Below are 21177 nucleotides of genomic sequence, written 5' to 3' on the forward strand. Positions count from 1 at the left end.
AAATGTTGCTGAGAGATGTTGAAATTGGCTGGGCATAAACCTTGTTCATGTGTGAGTGCAATTGCAGTGTTGAGAATGAGTGTAAAGTGACAGGAAGAAGAGTGTGGTATTTATGCTGGCAGAACAGAGAAGGTCCTTGACTTCCTTTCAATATTTCTGGCCATTCCTCAACACTCTGGTGGTGAAACTGACCCGAGTGGTGACTGGTGACCTCAGATCAGGCTTTCAGTGTTTGCTGGCACAGCCTTCTCTGGGAAGTGAACACCTCTTCTTTGTGCTAACCCATCCACCAGTACATCCAGGGCCCTTATTCTGTTAAAAGCTGAAAGAAATGCCAATGCTGGAAATCAGAGACAAAAACTGAAATTGCTGGGCCGGTCTAGCAGCAGAGTGTGGAGAGAGGTCCCAGCAGTTCTGAGGAAGGTTCACTGAATTGTTTACACTGATTTCTCTGCGCAGCTGCTGCCAGATTTGCTGAGCTTTTCCATTTGCCTTGTACTTGATGGGTTTGATGATTTGGTCAGACTTTTTGCAACGTGGTGTTCCAATGGGCGCCCTGTAAAGGCGCAGTCGGAGAAGTGGGGCACTTTTGATATCATTGGACCGTCTTGCCTCACGTGCTGCTTCGTTGTCAGTTGTAGTCCAGGCCGGGGCGGGTTGCCATGGCGGACGCATGGCGTCAGGGGGTGGGGCGGAGAAGGTGCCAGAGCCGGATTGAGACTCAGACCCGGATCAGGATCAGGACTCGCCGCCGCAGCAGGAGGAGGACCCGGCCAGAGCGGCCCAGTCATCCCTGTCCCCAACGCTTACTCTGTGTGAGGCGCCGGCCGCCGTGATGGGTTTGTGCCTCCCGTGTCTGGGAGGAGCGACCGAGGATGTGGTGGAGACGCCCGACCCTGTGAGAAGCCCGGCCCGTGGAGAACGGGGGCGGGGGTGACAGGATTTGAGAGGGGGGGGGGGAAAGAGGGAGAAAGAGGTTGGGGAGGTGAAGGGGATGGGGGTGAAGAGTCGGGGAGGGGAAGTGGGTGGGGGCGGAGAGGAGTCGGGGAGGGGAAGGGGGTACATGGTGTGGGGGTTGGGGAGAGGGAGTGGTGTCTGGCGGGGAGGGGGCGGGGCCGGGAGGGGGGTCGGGGGCGGGGCCCGGGGGTCTGGCGGGGAGGGGGCGGGGATTGGGGTGGGGGTGAAGAGTTGGGTAGGGAGGAGGAAGAGGAGTGGGCGGGGTGGGGAGTATAGGTGTTTGGAGGGGGATTGGGAGTCCGGGAGGGGCGTCGGGGTCGTGTGGTCAAGGTTGGGAGTAGGCTGAGGTCTCGGGGGGGGGGGGGGGGGGGAAGAAATGGTGTTTGTTTTGGCTTGGGGTTGAGATGAGCTGAAGAGTGCAGCAAAGCAGAACTTACAGGGTACCAGGTTTTGCGCTGAGTGTTGTATGATCACAAACAATGTTCATAACAAAACACACCTTCCCAATAACATTTCTCAGGCAAACACATTCTATGTGGAAACTTCATGCCAGTATTACCATTACTGCAGTAATTCATATTTTACTATTAATTCAACTTTAGTTGGATTTTATTTAGTGATTTAACTTTGTGCCTGTGGTTTGGTTTGGATTTTTTTCTTAATTTTAGATTACCTTCTGCGAGTTTTGCAGGTTTATTCCAAAGGCTTTGTGCTGATGTTTGTTTGCTTTCAGGTCTGCCCCATGTGTTGCTGTTTTGTAATAGCTTCAAATAAATTGAATCATTTTGACAACATGGAAATACCATGTTGCTTCTCCCCCACTGCAGCAATGTTTTATTTTTGGTTAGTTTTGTTTTAACGTAACAAGTATGTTGCTGTTATTGTAAAATACATGTTGCAGCAGACTTTTTAAAAAACGTGTTAAATAAATAGCAGGTCACACCCAGCATTAATGTTTCAGATTAGTGGCCTTTCATTCGAATTGTTCAGGTAATGTGACCTCTTCTCTCGTGGTATTCTCTTACCAGCAGTGTATTTCCAGCATTTTCTCTTCTTTTATTTTAATTTAGGTTACTCTTTGATACTCTTATCTTTATTGGTTAGTGCATTGAATATAGGAGTCGGGATGTCATGATGCGGCTGTAGAGGATAGTGGTGAGACCAGTGTCACAATACTATGTTCAATTCTGTTCACCTGCTACAGGGAAGATGCGCTAAACTTGAAGAGGTTTAGAAAAGATTTACAATGATGTCACCGGGTTTGGAGAGTTTGAGCTATAGGGAGAAGGTGAATTGTTTGAGGCTATTTTCCGGGGAGCATTGGAGGCTGACGAGTGACCTTATCGAGGTTTATCAAATCACAAGAGCCATGGATAGGGTGAAAAGCCAATGTCTTTTTCCAAGCTTAGGGGAGTCTAAAACTAGAAGGCACAGGCTAAAGGTGAGAAAGGAAAAATTTAGAAGAGACCTAATGGGCAACTTTTTCCACACACAGGATGGTGCATGAATGGAATGAGCTGCCAGAGGAAGTGGTGGAGGCTGGTACAATTATAATATTTAAAAAACATCTGGCTGGGTACGTGAAAGGGAGGGTTCAGAGCGATATGGGCTAAATGGAAGCGAATGGGACAAGATTAATTTAGGCTATCTGGTTGGCTTAGATGTGTTGGACTGTAAGGTCTTTTCCTGTGCTGTACAACTCTGACTCTATTTGCAAAATGCGCTGTATTCATTTCATGGATTGTAACATGTGCAGTAATTTGATCTGATTTCATGCCCTTTTAAAAATATAATAGAGAGAATAAGATAAAAAGTTGATTATACTATTGTTTTATGCCAATATAAGTCAGTCGTTTTACTATATGTCCTAACAATTCACCCCTATTGCTTGGCTGCTCCATTTTGTTTTGTGATTCTGCACTCTCAAGTTTTACCAGAATTGTCATTCTCTTGTTTTACTTGCTGCTCAAGTCCCCGAGAATATTGAAGGCAAAGTGAAAGAGAAGTTAGCAGAGCAATGTATTACACGGGTTAAATACCCACTCAGAAGTGACACATTCCATTCCACTAATCGTGCTGTGTTCTTTGTAGAATGCATAATCATAATTTGTCTAAGCTGCTCAGACTGGCATCGTAAACGCAATGTGCAACTATCAACTCTTGCAGATCAGCCCTAGTAGTAGATACTGCTGGCTTTTGGTTTTGGGAAGTTCAAATTAATTGTTAAAGTAAAGCTAACATATCATCTGATTTGAGGTTTAAGTGCAATTCACTTTTGGTGCCGTGATATTACATATTAAACTTAATGGATGTAATACGTTTGCCCTTAGTCCAGGCTGGAATAGGAAAGGTAAATAACTGAATGTAATTCTCCATGCACATTTTCAAGCTATTTGTTACTCATGGTTACATCACATGACCGTATCTTGTGTAACTGTATTGTTTGGTGCTGGGGCACATAGTTAACAAGTGCAAGCTGTGAGCTTTCGTGCTGTATGATGTAATCTGAACTTTGTTACCAGCATGCATATTAGTAATCTATACATGTTTAATACATTTTCACAATGCAAACATATATTTTATGGTCAAACTTTTACATGTTTTAGGCAACTAAAGGCTAGTGGAAGGGAAAGAGAGGAAGAGTCATGGGGACTTTGGGAAACTAAATAACGAGCATAGTTGAAATCATTATTATTCTATCCTAGGTAAAGGAGATAATGGAAAGACATTTGTACAGTATGTCCAGAATATAAGAATCTTAACTCCTCCTTCCCCTGTTATTACTGGCTCCGGTGTGGGACGTAAACTGGAACAGATAAAATAAGTAAAAGTATTGGAACACCTAGGCAATTATCCAAATAGGATAATTGGAGAAGGATGCAAACATGAAAGAGGCCAGGACGAAAGCTGATTTTACAGAGTCGGGAATAAAACTTGGGATAAGAAAATGGTTGACGATGATATAGAATAGCAGTGGGAACCATACAAAACAATGACCCCTATTCAGTGGGCATACGGTTGATGAGTAAACATGACTCTGTGCCAACGAGAGCACGGGCAGCAAAGTTTTGATTAACTTCAAGTTTATAGAGGGTAAAATTTGGGAGTCCGCCAGGCTGCATTGGAGTACCCAAGTGCGCAGTAACAAAGACATGAATGAGGGTTTACCTGTTGACAGCTAGTTGACATGATGGAATTGCATGATGTTATGGAAGTGGAAGTAGGTATGGTGATGTGGTTATAAGTTCACTTTTGGGTCAAATAACACTGAGGAGGTGAAAAGATGGTTTGAACTGAGACAGTTAAGGCAAAGAATAGCTAGCCTGATAAGAGTTTGCAGTAGGGACAGAAAGCAATCACAGTCAACTGAGCTGGACAACAGCAGAATGGAGTGGCAACTTGTCAGAGGCTCTAGGGAGGTCAAGGAGGGAAAGTTTACCTTTGTCACAGTCCCATAGGATGCCACTTATGACTTTGATAACAGGTGTGTCAATACTGTAGAAGGGACAGAACGCTGATTGGAAGGATTTGATCATGGACCTCCTGGAACGATGGAAGTGGATTTGAGAGGCTGTGGTATGTTCAGTGACTTTGGAGAGGAAAGGGGAATTAGAGATGGAACAGTAATTTAAAAGGAGACTTTAAAATGTGTGGATGTGATCTATTTGGACAAAAAGTGAATATTTAAAAATTCTCCAGATATAAACAAAAAAAATTGGCTAGCTCTGATTGGATTAGACCCATCTAAGGGATGGACAAGATAAAATCACAATGAAATGACTGAAATATTAAATAATTGCTTCATAAAATGCTAAGGAGAGATATCGGCTGGACATCGCAATATCAGAAATGGTGTAACTGCGGTTAAAATAAATAGATATTGGAAATAAATTAATTAAAGTGGCTAAGATCTGTGGTGCCAGTGCATTCCTTGTGCACATTTTAAAAGTATTAGTAAAGGGATAACGGAGCCATTATTATATGTAACCTGATATTTCTTTCAGAGGAAAGTTTGTAAACCGAACTAGCAGTTAGCTAACATTACACCTATATTTCAGAAGAGGTAGATAGTAGACCAGTCAGGTTAACATGAATGCAAAAATAATGGCATTCCTCATTGAACATATAATGGAAATTAATTTGTAAACCAGAAAATTGAATAGTCAACATGGATTTCAAAGGGGAGCCCTGCTTCACCAATCTTATTGAATTCTCTGCAGAGAAACACAGAAGACAAAACTAACATTCATATTTTAGATCTATGATTTAGACTTTGGAATTAAAAACTATTTCTAAATTTATTTAGAGGGTAGACAAGGACAGATGTATGGAGAATTAGAAGAAGGCATTTGTATATGAGTAAGGGTGTGCACAAAATTATAGATTTCAGTGAAAGAAACTTAAGCCTCTTGCAATTAGAGACAGATTTTAAAAAATGCAGGTATGCAGCAGCTTTGACATTTTCAACCTGCTATAGTTTCAAAAGTAAATTTCTTTATTTAAGAAGAGCAATTCTGTAGATTGTCAATATACGGTAGGAACACAGGACTTAGGCATATGAGTAAACCATCCAGCCTTTTTGAGCCTACTCCATCATTCAACAACATCAAGATTGGTCTGGTTATGGTCCCAAGTCCACTTTCCACCGATTTCTAGTGAAGAGAACTTTAAACTTTAAGAACCCTCTCAATGAAAAAGATCTCCACATCTCATTCTTCATTCTTAAATTGTCCCCTGGTTCTAGTCTCCTCCCAAATGACCAAACTTTGTCTTGGCATCCACTTTACCAAGTCTCTTTAGGATCTGAGACAATGGAAAATTAATAATATCATTGTACTACTAATTCAGGATAATCTGGGAAAGTGGTTTCAAAATCCATTATGACAATTGGTGGTATTTGAATTTGTTAATAAACCTGGATTGAAAGTCCCTGAGCTGAAAATTCTGTTACCCCTGGAGTGCTGTATAACCGCCAAGCTTGAATAAAGATTTTTTCAGTCAACTTGGTTTCGTTATTGAGAGCTTTAGGAAAACGTTAATAAACCAAGATTAGTGTTTCAGTGTGATTTGATTTCAAATCAATGCAATCAGAATGATTTTTTAAAAAGACAGATTCAAGAAGTTGGATATTTTTTATCTATAAGATGCTGACTTTTGATTTCCTTTTTATCCATGTGTAGGAAACCAGAAGGCGACAATTAGCAGAAGCTGCTGAGAAGAGACAGAAGGAGGTAAGAATGTTAATTGATGTTCTGAAGAAGGGTCAGTTTCTTTCCACAGGCGCTGCCAGACCTGTTAAGTTTCTCCAGGAGTTTGTTTTTTGTTTTGGATTTCCTGTGTCCTCGGTTCTCGGGTTTATATTTCTTTTTTAATTAATGTTTTGTGTTCATGAAATCTGTTAGTGGTTTGGAGCACAGAGAAAATTGAACAGTTGACACTGATTTAAAAGGAGATTCTTGCTTCACCAATCTCATTGAGCTTTCTGCAGAGATACACGTGAGACAAAACTTTAAAGTGTTGGCAAAGATCTGTAGCTCGGTGTGGATGGGGTTGTTGACTTGCTCGCTGAGCAGACTTGTTTTTGTTCAGACGTTTTATCACCATGTTAGGTGACATCATCAGTGGACCCTCCGGTCGGCGAGGAAGTCAGCAAGCTCGTGAGACAACTAACATTCAGATTTTAGATTTCTGATTTAGACTTTGGAATTAAAAAACACAATTTCTAAATGTATTTGTAGGTTCAACAGGGACAGATATGTAACACTAGGAGAATTAGTAGAAGGCACTTGTTATGAGCAAAGGCGTGCGTGAAATTATAAATATCAGTGAAAGAAACTTAATCTGTCTCCAACTGAATGCAAGAGGCTTAAGAAAAGTTGCACATGCGCAGCAGTTTTGACATTTTCAACCTATAGTATTAAAAATAAATTGTTTTATTTAAGAGAAACAGTCTTGTGGATTGTCAGTACACAGTAAGAACATAGGACTTAGGGGCAGGAGTAAACCACCGGCTTTTTTGAGCCTGTTCCTTCATTCAACAATGTCAAGATTGGTCCAGTTGTCAGGGAGTGTGCCTGAGTTGATTGGTAAATTTCTATTTATGACAACTCAAAAATTGACACTTGCAGATTTGTTTCATTGTGTTTTGCAGCTTCCTGTTTTAATCATCTGCAAAACATTGTTAAACTTAGTTTTGGATGCACATCTTAAAAATTTCTTGAAGGCTTTTTCAGCACAGACCACTGTTTGAGAGCTATGCTTCCCAGCGCATTGAGTTTCAGTTATTAGCATCACATGATTTTTAGGGTTTTTTCAATATCCAGTTTAAATTATGTTGTAACAATAGCTTAACAAAACAAAATAATGGAGATTTATTATTTTCTATGCTTGTGTTGGAAATGCATCTGTTCTTGATTCAGACTTCTTCTATAGGCCGCTTTCCCATCCCGAGCTCCCTCGACCAAAACAATTGGCAGTCATGCCCTTCATTCTTTGTCTCTGGAATTCACTAACCAAACCCAACTCTATGTACGTTCCCCTTGAAAGTCCAGCTTTCTGAATTTATTCTTTCTCTTTCATAATACGAGTTTGGTTTCATGCCCATTTGTGTCTTTCTGGGGTAGGTGGGACCTCTACAAGCAAGATGGTCTTCACCTGAACCAGAGGGGCACCGATATCCTGGGTGGGGGGGTGGGGGGTGCCTTCAATGGTTGTTGCAGGTTCCAGGATTTAGATGTTTCAGTAAGAACAGAGAAGATGGTAAAAGGGGCAGAGGTGTGGCATTGTTGGTCAAGGACAGTGTTACAGTTGCAGAAAGCATGTTTGGGGACTCGTCAACTGAGGTAGTATGGGCTGAGGTTAGAAACAGGAAAGGAGAGGTCACCCTGATGGGAGTTTTCTATAGGCCTCCGAATAGTTCCAGAGATGTAGAGGAAAGGATAGCAAAGATGATTCTCGATAGGAGTGAGAGAGACAGGGTAGTTGTCATGGGGGACTTCAACTTTTCAAATATTGACTGGGAACACTATAGTTTGAGTACTATAGATGGGTCAGTTTTTGTCCGGTGTGTGCAGGAGGGCTTCCTGACACAGTATGTAGATAGGCCAACAGGGGGCGAAGCCACATCAGGCTTGGTACTGGGTAATGAGCCTGGCCAGGTGTTAGATTTGGAAGTAGGTGAGCACTTTGGTGATAGCGATCACAATTCTGTTATGTTTACTTTAGTGATGGACAGTGATAGGTGTATACCACTGGGCAAGAGTTATAGCTGGGGGAAAGGCAATTACAATGAGATTAGGCAAGATTTAGGGAGCATAGGATGGGGAAGGAAACTGCACATTAGAAATGTGGAGCTTATTCAAGGAAAAGCTCCTGTGTGTCCTAGATAAGTATGTACCTGTCAGGCAGGGAGGAAGCTGTAGAGTGTGGGAGCCGTGGTTTATGAAGGAGGTGGAATCTCTGGTCAAGAGGAAGAAGAAGGCTTATGTTAGGATGAGATGTGAAGGCTCAGTTAGGGCACTTGAGGGCTACGAGGTGCCCAGGAAAGACCTAAAGGGAGAGCTCAGAAGAGCCAGGAGGAGACATGAGAAGTTGTCGGTGGATAGGATCAGGGTAAACCCTAAGGCTTTCTATAGGTATTTAAGGAATAAAAGAATGATGAAAGTAAGATTAGACCCAATCAAGGATAGTAGTGGTAAGTTGTGTGTGGAGTCAGATGAGATAGGGGAAGCGCTAAATGAATATTTTTCAACAGTATTCACTCTAGAAAACGACAATGTTGTCGAGGAGAATACTGAGATACAGGCTACTAGACTAGGTGGGATTGAGGTCCACAAGGAAGTGGTATTAGAAATCCTTCAGAGGATAAAGATAGATAAGTCTCCTGGGCCGGATGGGATTTATCCTAGGATCCTCTGGGAAGCCAGGGAGGAGATTGCCCAGCCTTTGGCATTGATCTTTAACTCGTCATTGTCTACAGGAATAGTGCCAGAAGACTGGAGGATAGCAAATGTGGTTCCCCTGTTCAAGAAGGGGAGTAGAGACAACCCTGGTAATTATAGACCAGTGAGCCTTACCTCAGTTGTTGGTAAAGTGTTGGAAAAGGTCATAAGGGATAGGATTTATGATCATCCCAAAAAGAATAAATTGATTAGGGATAGTCAGCATGGTTTTGTGAAGGGAAGGTCATGTCTCACAAATCTTATTGAGTTCTTTGAGAAGGTGACCAAACAGGTAGATGAGAGTAAACCGGTTGATGTGGTGTATATGGATTTCAGCAAGGCGTTCGATAAGGTTCCCCACAATAGGCTATTGTACAAAATGAGGAGGAATGGAATTGTGGGAGATATAGCAGTTTGGATCGGAAATTGGCTTGCTGAAAGAAGACAGAGGGTGGTAGTTGATGGGAAATGTTCATCCTGGAGACCAGTTACTAGTGGTGTACCGCAAGGGTCGGTGTTGGGTCCACTGCTGTTTGTCATTTTTATAAATGACCTGGATGAGGGCGTAGAAGGATGGGTTAGTAAATTTGCAGACGACTCTAAGGTCGGTAGAGTTGTGGATAGTGATGAAGGATGCTGTAGGTTGCAGAGAGACATAGATAAGCTGCAGAGCTGGGCTGAGAAGTGGCAAATGGAGTTTAATGCAGACAAGCGTGAAGTGATGCACTTTGGTAGGAGTAACCGGAAGGCAAATTACAGGGCTAATGGTAAGATTCTTAGTAGTGTAGATGAGCAGAGAGATCTCGGTGTCCATGTACACAGATCCTTGAAAGTTGCCACCCAGATTGACAGGGCTGTTAAGAAGGCATACAGTGTTTTAGCTTTTATTAATAGAGGGATCGAGTTCCGGAACCAAGAGGTTATGCTGCAGCTGTACAAAACTCTGGTGCGGCCGCACTTGGAATATTGCATACAGTTCTGGTCGCCACATTATAAGAAGAAATGTGGAAGCTTTGGAAAGGATGCAGAGGAGATTTACAAGGATGTTGCCTGGTGTGGAGGGAAGTTTTTATGAGGAAAGGCTGAGGGACTTGAGGCTGTTTTCATTAGAGAGAAGAAGGTTGAGAGGTGACTTAATTGAAACATATAAAATAATCAGAGGGTTAGATAGGGTGGATAGGGAGAGCCTTTTCCTAGGATGGTGACGTCGAGCACGAGGTGGCATAGCTTTAAATTGAGAGGTGAAAGATATAGGACAGATGTCAGAGGTAGTTTCTTTACTCAGAGTAGTAAGGGAATGGAACGCTTTGCCTGCAACGGTAGTAGATTCGCCAACTTTAGGTACGTTTAAGTCGTCATTGGAAAAGCATATGGAGGTACTTGGAATAGTGTAGGTTTGATTGGCTTGAGGGGTGCTGTAATGTTCTGTGTAATTGTCTCTCTGTGAGCAGCTTTAGGATGCTTTCCATGTTAAAGGCACTATATAAGTGTATGTTTGTGCAATATTTGAGTTTGGCACAAATCTTCTAAAGTCACACAACACAAAAACAGACCTTTTGGTTCATAATTGTCCATGCTGAACATAATTCCAACTGAAAAAAATTGCAGATGCTGTAATTCAGAAACAAGAGCAGAAATTGCTAGAAAAACTCAGCAGGTCTGGCAGCATCTGTAGAGAAATCCAGAACTCTGTTCTGAGGCAGGGTCACTCAACCCCAAATGTTAACTGTGATTTCGCTCCACAGATGCTGCCAGACCTGCTGAGGTTTACCAGCAATTTCTGTTTTGATCCTAAGCTAAGCTAGTTCACCTGCCTGCTTCTGACCCATATCCCTCCAAATCTTTCCCATTCATCTACTTATCCAAATGTCTTTTAAACATTGTAATTGTACCCACATCCACCACTTTGGAAGTTCATTTCACTTGTGAACAACCCTTGTGTAAAAAAAACAAAAAACGAAAAAACAAAAAACTTCTCTCCTTCCACCTTAAAAATGTTCCCCATAGTCTTGAAATCCCCCATCCCAGCGAAAAGACAACTACCAATAACCCCTATCGATACTACTCATGATTTTATAAACATCAGTGAGGTCGCCTCTCAGCCATCTGTGCTCCAGTGAATAAAGTCCTGGCCTTTCTTCATATCTCAAACCTTCCCTCCTCAGCGACATCCTGGTAAATCTCTGAGTTCCCTCCAGCTTAATGGTATCTTTTCTATAACTGGGTGACCAGAACTGGATGCAGTATTCCAGAAGAGGCCTCACCAATGCCCCGTGCAACCTCAACATGACCACCTAAGTCCAATACTCAAAGGATTGAGCAGTGAAGGCAAGTGTGCTCAATGCCTTTTTAACCACCCTGTCTAAATGTGATGTAAGTTTCAAACCAGGTACCTGAACCCCTGGGTCTCTCTGTTCTGTGACGCTACCCTTTGAAAGTAGCCAATTTATGAATGAAAATTTATGCATGAATTTGTGTCAGGTATCTATGGCTCCTGCCGATCTGTATTGAAGTTGAAGACGTGCTGTTGTTTTTGATTTTTATGATAAATTGGTGCAATGAAGTTCTTCATTGTGACCTTACAGAAGCTTGTAAAATCATGAGGGTACAGATAGAGTTAATCGTAATTATTTTCTCTCTAGGATGGAGGATTTTAAGACTAAGGAGCATATTTTTAGATGCAAAGCGAGAGATTTTAAAAAGGACATGATGGGCATTTTTTAAGACATTTTGAAACAAAACAGGTGTTTGACAACTATATGGACCAATATGGATTTATCCTCCTATAAAAGTGGGGTTTTCCTTTGGAGATTTGTTTTACTGTTGATTAATGTCTTCAATGGTGTATTTGAAATTTGAAAAATTTGGTTTTTTTTCCTGTAAAGAATGTGCACCGGGGCATTAAGAATCCTGAATCTGTGGAGCGGAAGAAGCAGAAGCAAGAAGCATTGGAAAAGCAGCAGATGAATTCCACACCTACAGGAGGTGGTGGTGGCCTCAGGGTGAGAGAATATTAATGCTATGTACAGTGAAGGACACCTCAGTCACACAGGGTTGTAATTCACCAATTTGTCATTAGGTATAACTGATGAGGGTAGAAATATATTTGAATTCTTACTATGGAGGGAAGCCTGGTTTAAAACCAAACATTTTGTTTGAATCTCAAGTACACTAAGGCCTACTTATTAAGCCAAATTTTGTTGCTTCAACAGCAGGAAGGCGATTATTCTTTTTCTTTTGGTCATTTGGTAGTCGGGAGTTTGAATATTGCTAAAATAAAACATTTGCCAAAGATTTTCATCTTGCACTTTTACAGGGCAGTTCACAAGATGTAAAGAGAAAACAGTAAAAATACTGTTTTTGAGGGGAGTGCTCGTTGGTTGGGAAGTGGATTTCGATAGGTGGAGGAATTAGAAATGCACCACTTGGTGACTAATGATTAACTGCCAAGCTTTGTTAAAATTTTAAACAAAGCATGTTTACTGACTGATTAAGACAGTTTTCTGGAAAGTGAACTAAAGAATGCCTGTCACTTATTTTATTGCATTGTTGCAGATGCTGATTGTATAAATATTCTTTCTGCAACGCCTCCTCTGGTCAAGACTCTACTTGCCAACTCATCAGCATTCTACTCTCGTACAGTAAAAATATATTTTTTTCCTTTACAATTGTAGATTGTCCTGATGAGTACAAGACAAAAAGCTTTGGGAAAATGTCTTTTTCTTTAAAACAACATTCGTTGTTATTTGTGTAAAGAATAAGTAACTTTGTCGTACCATTAAATGTCAGTGTTTGAAAGTCAACGTCAGGCCATGCTGTTCATGAAAATAGCATCTATTCTCTGCCTCAGCATTGAATGGTGTGAAGTTGTTTTTTGCGCTGTTGGTACAAACTAAGCTCACTGCAGAAAATTGTCATCTGATGTCTTAAATTCTTGATTAATGCCATAAGAAGTGCTAATTACCTGAAACCCAGATCCAAAAGTTAACTACATAGATATGCAGTCTCATTCCTTCAAGTTTTAAATTGCTGGAGGTTTTGAAAAAAGACACATTGAAAAGCATTACGATAAAACTTCTCCTTTGTCCCTTTTCTCCACCCAGTCCTTCCTGCTATCTCTCTCTCTGCCCTTGTTAACATTAAATTCACCCATTCTACTTTGCTCTTTTCATAGTCCCTCTTTTGCTTATTTCTCAATCCTTCAGCCTAATTAAGGAAATGTCCAATTGGTTGTCCTGTATCCCTTGTCGGCTCACACTTGCAGCAATTAGGCAAGCAAGAAAATTGAAAACCTAAACATATCTAATTAACAGCAGATACCATTAGTTGCCCTGTTCCTGTAAAATATAGGCTGTGATTGTATGACCCGGTTAATTTTAAGTGAATGACACACCTATTTTGCACATTTAGTTTCTTTGCAAAGTTAGTTTCATGTTGAATTCCTCTAAAAGTAATTTGAATAATCACCTGAATGCATCAATTTATGCTGACTGAAATTGAAGCAATAAGTAGTGATGCAAAGTTGACTGAATAATTTGTGAATAATTTTCACATGTAGAGAAGGAGGAAAAAAAAAGTCTGATCAGGATCTAAAATTCTGCATGATGAGGAAAGCCCTCAAATGAAGAGGCTTTTCCAAAGGAAGGAAATAAGCTTTAATATCTTGCATCTTATGGAAAATTTCCTGGCCTCTTTTGCAGATCTGAGTTTAATTATCTTTTCAGACTAAGACTGGAATTCCCACAATCTCCTTTAAAGTACTGAAGCACTGACAGGGAATGATATTGGGTGTGAAATCAGGAACACTTGTATGCACCTTTTTTCAGAAGGTGAACTAATTGTTGAAGCTGTATTCTAGGCAGTGAAAGCAGAGTTAATGTGAAGGCATCAGTGACTAAGATCATACAGTGGAGAGTGTGTGAGGCAATGTTTACTGATGGAAGAAGAATGGGGAACTAAAAGGATGCACTGGAAGATAACCAGGGCAGTTATTCCTTAATAATAAAATGTGAGGCTGGATGAACACAGCAGGCCAAGCAGCATCTCAGGAGCACTGCTCCTGAGATGCTGCTTGGCCTGCTGTGTTCATCCAGCCTCACATTTTATTATCTTGGAATCTCCAGCATCTGCAGTTCCCATTATCTTAGTTATTCCTTATATTGATTTAATTGTTTTTACAGAGCAACTACAAGTAACTTCAAATGGAACAGTGTTGCTGTGTTCCTCAAAAGTGTTAAGAATCTGCCTTTGAAACAGCCGAAAACTCAAACAGACATCACAAACTTGTTTTACTCAAATTTCACCTCACTCTGGACATATCTGTATATGTACAAGATTTCATGTGGGGTACGATAACATTTTGGATGAACTGAAGTCTACGGAGATTGGAGAATAGAAGGACGTTCAGGAAATTGTTATGTTTGATTCTGGAGATGATAGCACGAGGAAGGGCTTCAACAGTAGATGGAACGTTGCGATTTGGGCGAAGGATATCTTTTTGCCAACAGGAATATAGTTTTATAATTTTAACTTTGGATTGATTACAGCATTGGAGGTTGCAAAAGACTTGAGTCAGTTGAACTAGTTATTGGGATGATCCTTTAGTTGTTCACTGGATGAAGGTGTCACTGGCCAGGCAGCATTTATTGACCACCCCAATTGCCCAGAGGGCAGTTCAGAGTCAACCACATTGCTGTGGGTCTGGAGTCACATGTAGGCCAGACCAGGTAAGGATGGCCGTTTCCTTCCCTAAAGGACATCGCTAAAAGATGGTCAAATGGCAGAGCAGACTTGATGGGCTTAATGGTCTAATTCTACTCTGATAACTTGTGGTCATTTGGAATGGTGGCTGATATTAGTGGTGTGTTTATGGAGTATGTGGCAGTGGGCTGGCAACTGTTCAGTGTTTCCATGCCTACATGGAGAAATTGTTGCTCATCTAAGACAGAGTGTCAGCCAAATATTCACTGACAATACCGGGGTAGCGCCACAGTTACATGCCATGCTGGTTATCATCGACTTAATGTGTAAGTTGACCCCATGTCTGTTTATGGTTTTGTGAAAGGACATCGTACTGACCAGCAGAAAGCCAATGCTGGAAAGTTGTTGTATAATTTCAAAACAAAACAGGAGCAATCTGACTGATCTAGTCGGTGGAGGGGTGATTTCAGAGGAGATGTTATGGTTGACTGCAATGAAGGTTGCATAGAATAGTAGCAATAGATAATACAACTTCTAACAAACGTGGAGAATATTGTTAGAGCAGTGTCAGTATTAGGAGGATTCCAATACAGGAGAGATTTAAGCATGGAATCAAAAAAGATGGACACAGATCTGAGAGTGTGTATTAAGAACTTTGGAGAGGAAAGTCTATTTAGACTTTTTAACTCTGACTGGTAATGGGCAATACTGATGTTGGAAGTAAAATATTCAAGTGTCATCTATGTTTTTATTGAATGAAGCAATAAAAAATGACAATTCAGGTATGGTAACAAAGTGTGGAACTGGATGAACACAGCAGGCCAAGCAGCATCTCAGGAGCACAAAAGCTGATGTTTTGGGCCGAGACCCTTCATCAGAGAGGGGGATGGGGAGAAGGTTCTGGAATAAATAGGGAGAGAGGGGAAGACGGACCGAAGATGGAGAGAAAAGAAGATAGGTGGAGAGGAGAGTATAGGTGGGGGGAGGTAGGGAGGGGATAGGTCAGTCCGGAGAGACGGACAGGTCAAGGAGGCGGGATGAGGTAGTAGGTAGGAAATGGAGGTGTGGTTTGAGGTGGGAGGAAGGGATGGGTGAGAGGAAGAACAGGTTAGGGAAGCGGAGACAGGCCGGGCTGGTTTTGGGATGCAGTGGGGGGAGGGGACGAGCTGGGCTGGTTGTGCGGTGCAGTGGGGGGAGGGGAAGAACTAGCCTGGATCTGGGATGCAGTGGGGGAAGGGGAGATTTTGAAGCTTGTGTAGTCCACATTGATACCATTGGGCTGCTGTTCCTGCAACCTTCGGGTGGCATCATTGTGGCATTGCAGGAGGCCTATGATAGACATGTCGTCTGAGGAATGGGAGGGGGAGTTAAAATGGTTTGAGACTGGGAGTTGCAGTTGTTTCTTGCAAACCGAGCGGAGGTGTTCTGCAAAGCGGCCCCCAAGCCTCCACTTGGTTTCCCCAATGTAGAGGAAGCCACACCGGGTACGATGGATACAGTATACCACATTGGCAGATGTGCAGGTGAACATCTGTTTAATATGGAAAGTCATCTTGGGGCCTGGGATGGAGGTGAGGGAGGAGGTGTGGGGGCAAGTGTAGCACTTCCTGCGGTTGCAGGGGAAGGTGCCGGGTGTGTTGGGGTTGGAGGGGAGTGTGGAGCGAACAAGGGAGCCACAAAAAGAGTGGTCTCTCCGGAAGGCAGACAAGGGTGGGGATGGAAAAATGTCTTGGGTGGTGGGGTGTGATTGTAGATGGCGGAAGTGTCGGAGGATGATGCGTTGTATCTGGAGGTTGGCGGGGTGGTATGTGAGAACGAGGGGAATCCTCTTGGGGCAGGGGTGGGGTGTGAGGGATGTGTTGCGGGAAATGCGGGAGACGCGGTCAAGGGCGTTCTCGACCGCTGTTGCCTCTGAAGGGTCTAGGCCTGAAACATCAGCTTTTGTGCTCCTGAGATGCTGCTTGGCCTGCTGTGTTCACCCAGCTCCACACTTTGTTATCTTGTAATGTTATGAGATCTGAATTGGATTACAGACTTGGGTATGGTGCCAAGCAACCACAATGGTATTTATTTTGCTGACTTTGTTAAATTGTCTGAATTTTTTTTTTCTAGTGGCAAGTTGGTTAAAGGAGCTGAAGAACGTATGGAAAATCTTCAATATTGCCAGTGTAGCATTAACCCTGTTATCAAGAGGTTGATGTTCTCTGCGTGGCTTTCGGTGTTTGGTTAGAAAGACCCAGAAATGTGCCATCCTTCGCATTGAATGTTCTGTACAAAGGCTTTCTGTATTCCAACAGAAGTGCACAATGTTTCTTTCAGTAATTTTAAAAAGCAGTCCGTCAATGTTTAAAACATTAAACCAATCCAGTCACTTCTAAGCAACAGTGGAAACTACTCATGGCTTGGATGTTCCTGCTCCAAGAAATCCTTTGTTTGCTTTTATTTTAGCCAGAAACTGTATTGCTAAATGTTTACTTTCTATACATTACCATTATTTATAAAGCAGTGTAATGACCTATTGTGCATTTTTGTAGATAATTCAGCTGCAGCTTTAATAGGCAACGTTTTCTATATTTTATAAACACTTGATTTTTCTAAACCTTTGTGCCTTGGATATAGTGTTGGGAAATGTGTGAAAATATGCTTTCATTTAATGCCATAGCTTATGTTTATTAAAATATTTAGCATCCTTTTTGGTGCTTGTATTAGTTTATTGAATGAGCTTTTAGCTGCTGAAATTTGACTCCACCATGCCAGGTTGCTAGATTCAACTACCTCTAAATATATGTGCTCAATCCATGTAGAAAAAAAATACATTTTTAGGATGAATGAAACTCTTTGTGGTATTGATTACATGTTCTTAGCAGAGTATAATTTGCTAGCTATATGCAGATATTTTATATTTTTTGCATTAGTAAAAGAAAACCTGAATCTTTGTCATCAAGTAATTTAATTATAGGTCTGTAGTGCTTGTCACTAACTGTTGTGGCCCCTGTTGATGAAAGAATACAGATGGTTGTGTTCCTTTGTATTATAAAGATCGTATGGCCCACAGTCTGTTCCAAGGTATTAAATTTGTTGTCTACGTTGTCCCGTTAAGTGCTGACGGCTGCTGAGGCACACACCTATATGTAGCAAACAACCATTTTTTTCTTAAGACCTAGACAGAATGTTGCCAGGATATTTTCTTATAATCTTAGCTACTGATTGTGATGCTGTCCATACATAATACTTGCTGTTGAGTCACACTAGCAGTGGAAAGCATACATTCTAGCTAATTATACTCTCCTTGCCCAGCATTGAATTGATTTTCTTGCCATCCCAGCTAAAAGAGAAGAGGAAACAAGATCGAACCTTAACTTGGTAACTTGCTTTTTTTAATCTCCTGGTTGAAGTGTACATTTTAAATGCCTTTCCTGTGCTGTTAGATGTCCTGATGCTTTTCTGAATGCTTGGAATTAACAAAATATCCATAACAAATGCTTAAATTTTGTGCAAAGGTTAGGTGATAATCTTATGTCTTTATAATTTTGTCCTTCAGTGAAGCTTTCTCTAATATTCCCATGCATACCTTTTATGGACCAGATGCTTTTACCTGTATTTTACAGACTCATGTGATACAAATCAAAGCCCAGTGATCCCAAAGCATTTCTCAAGCTATGACAAAATAGCCCGTTTTAAAAAAAACCTGACCTCTGTGGCACAACTGTTGAACTATATACAAAAGTTCCTGTGAAGTTAGTCAGTTGGTCACAATAAATAGCTTGCTTTATTGGGGCACTTGTGCCAATGGTCTTTTAAGCAAGTGTTTTGGCATGCACCTTTTTTTTGGTGACTGTCTTTCTCATCCATGGGATGTGGGACCACACTGTTCAGGGTCCAAGTGGTGAGCAACTCACTTCTGTAAGGATGCAAAAGCCTTGAAGATCGTGCAGAGAAGATTTGTTTGAATGGTACAAAGCACGTGGGACTTCAGTTTTGTGGAGAGCCTATAGAAATTAGGATCTTTCTCCTTAGCACAGAGAAGGATGTGAGGTAATTAGTTTACATGCTGGAGTTCAAGTGAGGTTTTTGATCAAGAAAATAAGGAAAAATGGTTTCAGAGGCAGAATGATGAGTAATCAGCAAACATTATAAAGTGAATGCTGAAGGTACCTATGCTGACCTGAGGCAGTTCAGTGAGGATCTGGAATGGGCTCGGTAAAAGGGAAATGAATGCAGATTTCAGCTTGTGGAAGAAAATTTGATGATTACTTGATGAGAAAATCTTTCAGTGCTGTGGGGCAGGCTTGGGATTAAAGTTAATTTGATTGGTCTTTGGGGTAGTCCCAGTGGTATCATTGCTAGACTATTAATCCAAACGCCCAGGATATGTTCTGGTTTCGAATCCCTCCATGGCAGATGGTGGAATTTAAATTCAATAGTAATCTGGAAATGAGAGTCTAATGATGACCACAAAACCATTGCCAGTTGTCAGAAAAAAACCCATCTGGTTCACCAATGTCTTTTAGGGAAGGAAATCTGCCTTATCTGGTTTAGCTCCAGGCTCTCAGTAATGTGATTGACTGACTGCCATCTGGGCAATCAGGAATGTACAGTTAGTACCAATCCAACTAATGATACCACTCCCCCTAGCCCTTTGTACCAATTTAACAGTACATTGAATACGTTCAACTCCCCTAAGTTTGTAAAAACCAAAAGAACTGCGGATGCTGTGAATCAGGAACAAAAACAAAGTTGCTGGAAAAGCTCAGCAGGTCTGGCAGCATCTGTGAAGGAGAAAGCCAGGTTAATGTTTCAGGTCTGGGTTCTGAGGAAGGGTCACCAGACCCGAAACGTTAACTCTGTTTTCTCCTGCACAGATGCTGCCAGACCTGCTGGGCTTCTCCAGCAACTTTGTTTTTGTTTCTTAAGTTTGTGATGTTGGGTAGTGTGTCAAATTAGTGGCTATCTGGTGATTACAGCTCATATTTTTCAGGCCTATAGACTGATTTCACCATAGTATGTTGTTAAATGCTGGCATTGTTCAGGAATTGTAACAGTAAGATTCCACTGGACACTGAACATTGCTAATGTGTCTCTGTACACTCCAGTTTTCAGAAGGTGAACTGAGATAAGGCCAACTTGTGTATACTGCCAAGAAATATATGAAGTAGACAAATGTCTGTTTGAAAGTCATTGATCTAAACTTTGTAGTTCTGCTCTGTTAAAGAGCTAAACTCTTCACAAGTTGTCCCTGCACTGATGCTAATGTTTACTGATGCAGTCTGCAGGCCTCCTTCACTAAATGAGGGAGAAAGCAGGATGTCTCCATTCCCTTGGGCTTTGCAGTGAAAGCTGTGTCTTAAACTCGCTTTGAAGTCAAATGCTTGATTTCTGATTCCTCCATCAGTCAAGTGGCTAGATGAGTCTCAAATGTTATAATCATGAATCATCATTCCTTTCCTGGGCACATGTGGAATTAATGACATGTAGTGCTAATCAAACTGCTCAATAACTTCCATTGCTTCCTAATAAATGTGCGTGTGTAATTTGTCTTAATGGCTGTTTCATTCACACATTAACAGCACATTAACATGCTTAACCTCCCATTTTTCAAAATCTGTGATTTGTACTGTCAAGTAGAAAAGTGCTGATATTCAGGAAATGAACTGTTTACAAGCAGAAACACACTTTTTACATCACTATCCTTAATGTAATCAAAACCAAAAATATTTTCTTACGCAAAGACTAAAAATCCTATTCTCTTAGACCATGAGAGCTAAGAAGATAGTTATGTAACGATGGGCTAATGGATATCAAGATAGGTAATAGATGGAAGTATAGCTGGCTGTAAGGGAGGGCATTTAGAACTGATGTGTGGAAGGAGAGATGCATTAAACTTGCTGCTGAAAAGGTTCAAACTGCCTTAAAGTTGTCTTTGGAGCTCAGGAATTATTCCAGCAGTTGGGTTATCCTTGTCTTCCAGGGTAATCCTGAAATAGGATGTGGGGTGCTGGGACGAAAGGTGGTACAGAATGTGACATATACAGGACAGGCAGCGGAGCTTTGGATGAGTGAAAATATAAGGGCGCAGTTAATGTGAAATTCTTCCACTTTGCTTATTCTAGCCAAAGCTGCATTACTTACAATGTACAAGTGTTACAATTGTGTGGACAAATATGGTTTTTGCAGCCCAGTACCTGAGTTATAAAGTGTCATCTTAGAATCATAGAAAGATGTGCAGAAAGATACCATTCAGCCACTCAAGTATGCAGTGACTTTGGAGCAATGCACCCAGACCCACACCATCCTCATACCTCCATGTGTGGATTTTAACCATGGCTAACCTACCTAATCTGTGGACTGTGATAGGAAATTGGAACACCTAGGGAAAACCTATGCAGACATGGGGAGAACATGCAAGCTCACATAGAAAGCATTCTATGGCACATCTATAAACTATCTGGATACATCATGGCTTGGTACAGCAACTGCTTTACTCAGGACTATAAGGAACTACAGAAAGTTGTGAACACAGCCCAGTATCACACAAGCCAACCTTCCATCTATGCTTGATGCTTTGGAAAGGTAACCAACA

The 21177-nt window shown here is 41.4% G+C and overlaps 1 protein-coding gene across 1 annotated transcript; it reads left to right on the forward strand.

The window, feature by feature from the left end:
- The first annotated feature begins 682 nt into the window (after positions 1-682).
- svip (small VCP interacting protein) lies at positions 683-19334 on the forward strand. The gene is made up of 4 exons (XM_059652169.1): positions 683-898; positions 6138-6188; positions 11783-11899; positions 16710-19334. Exons 1-4 carry the CDS (start codon positions 836-838, stop codon positions 16722-16724), a joined length of 246 nt encoding a protein of 81 aa, XP_059508152.1. The 5' UTR covers positions 683-835; the 3' UTR covers positions 16725-19334.
- Positions 19335-21177: the final 1843 nt, after the last annotated feature.

Source organism: Stegostoma tigrinum, chromosome 17 (assembly GCF_030684315.1).
Source record: "Stegostoma tigrinum isolate sSteTig4 chromosome 17, sSteTig4.hap1, whole genome shotgun sequence".
Taxonomy (NCBI): Eukaryota; Metazoa; Chordata; class Chondrichthyes; order Orectolobiformes; family Stegostomatidae; genus Stegostoma; species Stegostoma tigrinum.

What these genes read in the sequence shown, in the direction of transcription:
- svip (XM_059652169.1), top strand. Translation starts at nt 836, where the DNA reads ATGGGTTTGTGCCTCCCGTGTCTGGGAGGAGCGACCGAGGATGTGGTG. An exon ending in TGGTGGAGACGCCCGACCCT is followed by an intron (nt 899 to 6,137) that starts GTGAGAAGCCCG and finishes ATCCATGTGTAG; the next exon opens with GAAACCAGAAGGCGACAATT. An exon ending in CTGAGAAGAGACAGAAGGAG is followed by an intron (nt 6,189 to 11,782) that starts GTAAGAATGTTA and finishes TTTCCTGTAAAG; the next exon opens with AATGTGCACCGGGGCATTAA.